Raw genomic sequence first — 5,657 nt, 5'->3', positions numbered from 1 at the left:
TGCAAGGATGGTTTATTTGTCAACCAAGGGAAGTACATCAAGGATATGCTAAAAAAGTTTGGGATGGAGTCTTCCAAAGCCTCATCCACACCTATGAGCACGACAGTCAGACTCGACAAAGATGAGGGAGGTAAACCTGTTGACCAAAAGTTATTTCGTAGCATGATTGGCTCCCTACTCTATGCGACTGCTAGTAGACCTGACATTATGTTTAGTGTTTGCTTGTGTGCACGATTTCAATCATGTCCAAAGGAATCACACTTATTCGCCTTAAAACGCATTTTCAAATATCTTTCAAATACTCCAAATCTCGGATTATGGTATTCTAAGAACTCATTTTTCGATTTAAAAGCTTACTGTGATGCCGACTTTGGAGGATATAAGGTGGATAGAAAGAGCACTAGTGGAACTTGTTTCTTTTTGGGAAATTGCTTGGTGTCATGGTTTTCTAAAAAGCAAAACTGTGTTGCACTTTCAACGACCGAGGCCGAGTATATGGCTGCCGGTAGTTGTTGTGCACAAATTCTTTGGATGAAGTATCAATTACTCGACTATGGTGTTATTTTTTCAAAAATTCCAATCTTTTGTGATAATACAAGCACCATATGTCTAACAAAGAATCCAGTTCAACATTCTCGTACTAAACATATTGACATTCGACATCATTTCATTCGTGATCACATTGAGCAAAATGATGTTGAACTTCACTATGTTGACACCAAGAATCAAATTGCTGATATTTTTACAAAACCACTAGATGAATCTACTTTTACTCGTTTGCGTGGTGAACTTGGCATGATTGAGTTGTAAACACTAGTCGAATACTCTCGTACATATTTGTTAAATTGAGGGGGAGTATTATTAATGTGAGCATTATAATGTCGGATAATACAAATTAATTGTATTTATCCATAATTATGGCTCAACATTCATTTATGTGCTAAATATTTTAAATTTTATTAGTGGATATTTTACCTGTTTATTTGTCTCTCTTTATGTTTATGTCTTTTTGCTTATCACAAAAAGGGGGAGAATTTATTTGGTTAAAATTGCTATTAAATGGTTATTAAATGAGAATTTATTTGGTTAAAATTGCTATTAAATGGTTATTAAATAAATTCGCCTTAATTCAACCTCTTAGACTTGTTATTTGATTAAGGGGGAGTTATTTAATAATAATTTAGATTATGTTGATTATTGTTTCTCAATTTTTAACCAAGTTTTGTGATCATCAAAAAGGGGGAGATTGTTACGCCTTAAACGCATACAAATCTCGAGGATGAGATTAATGTTTTTAATGCTGTAACATATCCCAAAGTTTTTGTTTTGATGATACCAAAACTTGGCTTAAAAATGTACTAATGTTTTATATTGAGGCATGCAGGAAACTAAGAACAAAGTTAAGTTCGGAAGATCCGAAGTTGGTTCGGACGTTCCGAAAAGGTGCCGATCAGAAGACAAGTGGAAGCTGTTCGGAAGCTGCGAGGAGCCCGTTCGGACGGTCCGAAGACGTGATCGGACGTTCCGAACACAAGCAATCAAATCACTTGAATGCGGAGACAAATTGATCTGACTGTTGATTGAGTAAGATTTCGGACGCTACGAAGGACATGATCGGACGCTACGAAGTGTTGAAGATTTCAAATCTCTGGAAACGCGGGAATGTTCGGACGGTACGAACTTGCGTTCGGACCTTCCGAAGCTGGTCATACACTGTCTGAAAGAACCGTTCGGAAGAAACGAAGCTGGATCGGTCCCTCCGAAGCATATGTTCGGATCCTACGAAGTCAAGAACGGACGATCCGAAGTCATCCCAGAATTACGCAAATTGATTTCAATCACATCGGACGTTCCGAAGCATAAACAGAAGATCCGAACCTTGGCGTCCAAGACTAGTATAAATAGGCCTTTGAGGATGCATTTTCAATCATCCCACTCCACTCTCTCTTGTCTCTTACAAAGCTTTCTACTATCTCTTGTGTGCGTTGATTAAAAGAGTTGTAATATCAAAAGAGTTGTAGAAAAAGAGTGAAAGTAATACTCTCGAGTGGGTTGTAAAGTTCGTGGCTATCCTTGGAGCCCTCAAGGCCAAGTAGACGCATCGAGGCGTGGTTGTAAAAGCTAGCTTGGAGCTCTTAAAGCCAAGTCGATATAGTGATACCTCGATCCTCATCGAGAAGGGGAGACGTAGACGATTCTTCGTCGAACTTCCATAAACATCTCTATCCCTCTTTACTTTACGCATTTACTTTACTACGCATTTATTTTACGCACTTACTTTACGCATTCATTTTTTATTTGTGATTGTCCCTCAAGTCTTCCGCTTGCAATTTTTGCAAACTCGTTTTAAAAACGCTAAAGGGCCTAAAAGAACCTATTCACCCCCCCTTTAGGTTCTTCAGCTTAAATTAAATTTAGGAATATTTTCTTATTATTAAATTTTATCTCAATACTCCAACTCCAGTCCGACCTCGAGTATTTAACCGAAAAGATAAAACTAAACTTCTGCAATTTAAAATAAATGATCATGACTTAACAAATTTTAAAATGCCTTAAACACTCCATAAATATAAAAAAAATCATTTTTAATTTAAATAATAGTAATTATGCATGACTTATACGTAATCTGATTTATCGGGTTCTACATAAATAGTTAACAAACTAAATACAATAACAAATAAATGTCAACTGACACTACAAAAAAAATAGTTGTTTTAGAACCGGTTATTTAGAAGCGGTTAATCAACCGTCTCGAATACGTAACGTTTTCGAAGCGGTTTGCCATTATCCGATTCAATAGAGATTCGGCAGAAGCGGTTTTGTAGACCGCTTCCATTTAGTGAATTCAGAGGCGGTTGTTGAATGCGGTTTCTAAACCGCAGCAACAGAGGAAGGGTTTAGAAGCGGTTTCATATTATCTGCTTTAATAGAATTTCATTTGAAGCGGGTTCACCAGACCGTTTCTATTTAGTGCATTTAGAATCGGTTATTTGCAATCGGTTTACTAACCGCACCTAACGAGTATGGTTTTAGAAGTGGTTATTTATTATCCGCTTCAATAGAATTTCATACGAAGCAGTTCAGTTATACCGCCTCTATTTAGTGAATTCAGAAGCGGTTGATAATTAACATTTGTAAAGTTTTATTTTGAAGCGGTTGAAACCGCGCCTAAAACTAATACATAAGCTGAAATGCTAATTTAAACAAAACGTAAGCAGAATTTCATTTTAAACAAAACGTAAGCGAGTTTTATTTTGAAGCGATTGAGAAGCGATCGAATCATTTTAAAAAAACGCAAGCAAATTTCATGCAAATTTAAACATTTACCTTACATATTTCATTGATTCGATCGGCGGCCACCAAGTCCACATTGGAATTGTGCTTGTCATTTTTAGGTAATTTCTCAACTTATTTAGAAAAATTAATCTAAAAGAAAATGTGTTTGTTGAAATGACTAAAAGAAAATGTGTTTGATATTTTATTTCCTCACATACCTATATGTTTAACTATTTTAATGTTTTAAGATTGTACAATAGTGAAATTGATTATGTTTGAGTTATTTATAGGTTCAAACAATGAAGGCATGGATGGATTATCCTCGTGGCAGTCTTGAGTATCAGGTGGGAATCCGAAATTTTTTACGTTATGCATTTGCTAACACGAGTGATGAAGTAACGAAACCGTGTCCTTGTCGTAAATGCATGAACTCATTGAATCATGATCGTGAGACAGTATATGAACATTTGATGATAAACGGCATTTTACAAGATTATCGTATTTGGAATTTTCATGGTGAAAAGTTGATTGTGCAATCTCATGATAACATGAGAGATGAGATTCATGCCTCAGGAGAAGTTTATGATATAGTTAACCATGAATCAATGGGACAAGAAACATTACATGATGTATTTGGGATGTCTGAAGGATCACCCACGAGGAATGAAAATTACACTACTGCATCGACAAGTCGTACACCGATGCAGTCTAATGTGGAAGAATTCTATAAATTGGTAGAAGAAGGGAAACAACCGTTATATGCTGGATGCACTGATTTTTCTAAACTGACATTTCTTGTTGAGTTATTTCAGTTGAAAGTGAGTGGAAAATGGAGTGATAAGTCCTTTACAGCATTATTGGATTTTCTTCGACGAGTACTGCCACCTGAAGCACAAGTACCAAATTCATTTTATGAAGCGAAGAAATTAATTTCTAATTTGGGACTTCACTACGAAAAAATACATGCTTGTCCGAATGATTGCATGATTTATTGGGGCAATGATGCTAATGAACAATCTTGCAGAGTATGTAACCTTTCAAGGTGGAAAAACATGCACAAACAACCGAAGAAGTCACGCAAACTCGGAAAGAAAAATCTGCAGGTGAAAACTCCAGCCAAGGTTTTTTGGTATTTTCCATTGAAACCAAGATTACAACGATTATTCATGTCATCTAAGACATCTGAAAATATGCAATGGCATTCTAAGAAACGGGTTTCAGATGGAATTTTAAGGCATCCGGCTGATTCGCCAGCATGGAAGACATTTGATGAGCGGCACGTTGATTTTGGTGCAGATCCTAGAAACGTTCGTTTGGGACTCGCCACCGATGGGTTTAATCCATTTAAAAACCAAAGTACGTCACACAGTACATGGCCTGTTGTTCTAATGCCTTACAATTTGCCACCTTGGGAATCAATGAAACCTCATTCAATTATTTTATCCACCTTAATTCCAGGACCCAAAGCACCTGGAAATGATATTGATGTATATTTACGTCCCTTGTTTGATGAATTGAAAGACTTATGGGAAAATGGGATTAACACTTATGATGCTTCCAACAAAGAAATGTTTCAAATGCGGGCTGCATTGCTTTGGACAATTAGTGACTTTCCAGGTTTGGGATGTTTATCTGGTTGGAACACATATGCCAAGAATGCTTGTCCAACATTGCTGATAAGACAGATGCGGTATACTTGAATAATGGAAGGAAATGGTCGTTTAGAGGGCATCGCCGCTTCTTACCGACAGATGCAAAAATCCGAACTATGACGAGTTATGGCAAGCCAGAGCAACGTGAGTTAGATTTGAAACCATTGTCAGGATCTGATGTTATACGAATGACCCAAAATCGGAATGTGGTATTTGGTAAGAGTAACATATCGAAACCATCTGTGCGAGCAAAAACAGGTTCCACTGAACAAATGTGGAGGAAACGAAGCATTTTTTTCACTTTGCCTTATTGGGAGTTTAATTTGATAAGACATAATTTAGATCCAATGCATATTGAGAAAAATGTTTGTGATAATATCCTTGGAACACTTTTAGATCATTCTAGCAAGAGTAAAGATAACGCTGACGCACGTAGAGATTTGAAAATATTGGGTATTATGAAACAATTATGGCCACAACCACAACCAGATGGCACAGAATATTTACCCCCTGCATATTATTGTATGAGCAAAGCTGAAAAAAAGTTGTTTTGTTCAGTGTTGAAAGATATTCTTGTCCCTGATGGTATGTCATCCGATATTTCAAAATGTGTTGATGTTGGACGTTGTAAGATTATGGTCTAAAAAGCCATGATTGTCATGTCATAATGGAACAATTTCTTCCAATAGCTCTTCGTCGTGTGTTATCAAAAAAGGTATCTGTACCATT

The 5,657-nt window shown here is 36.6% G+C and overlaps 1 protein-coding gene across 1 annotated transcript; it reads left to right on the top strand.

Moving 5' to 3' along the window:
• The first annotated feature begins 3,575 nt into the window (after positions 1–3,575).
• LOC140835408 (uncharacterized) lies at positions 3,576–4,976 on the top strand. Its single transcript, XM_073200900.1, has one exon. It carries the CDS (start codon positions 3,576–3,578, stop codon positions 4,974–4,976), a length of 1,401 nt encoding a protein of 466 aa, XP_073057001.1.
• Positions 4,977–5,657: the final 681 nt, after the last annotated feature.

This window comes from Primulina eburnea, chromosome 6, assembly GCF_022965805.1.
Source record: "Primulina eburnea isolate SZY01 chromosome 6, ASM2296580v1, whole genome shotgun sequence".
Lineage (NCBI taxonomy): Eukaryota > Viridiplantae > Streptophyta > Magnoliopsida > Lamiales > Gesneriaceae > Primulina > Primulina eburnea.
The sequence above is the reverse complement of the archived record's forward strand: the minus strand, read 5'-3'. Positions and strand labels throughout refer to the sequence as shown.

Coding starts and splice junctions, on each gene's coding strand:
- LOC140835408 (XM_073200900.1), top strand. CDS start 3,576: ATGAAGGCATGGATGGATTATCCTCGTGGCAGTCTTGAGTATCAGGTG.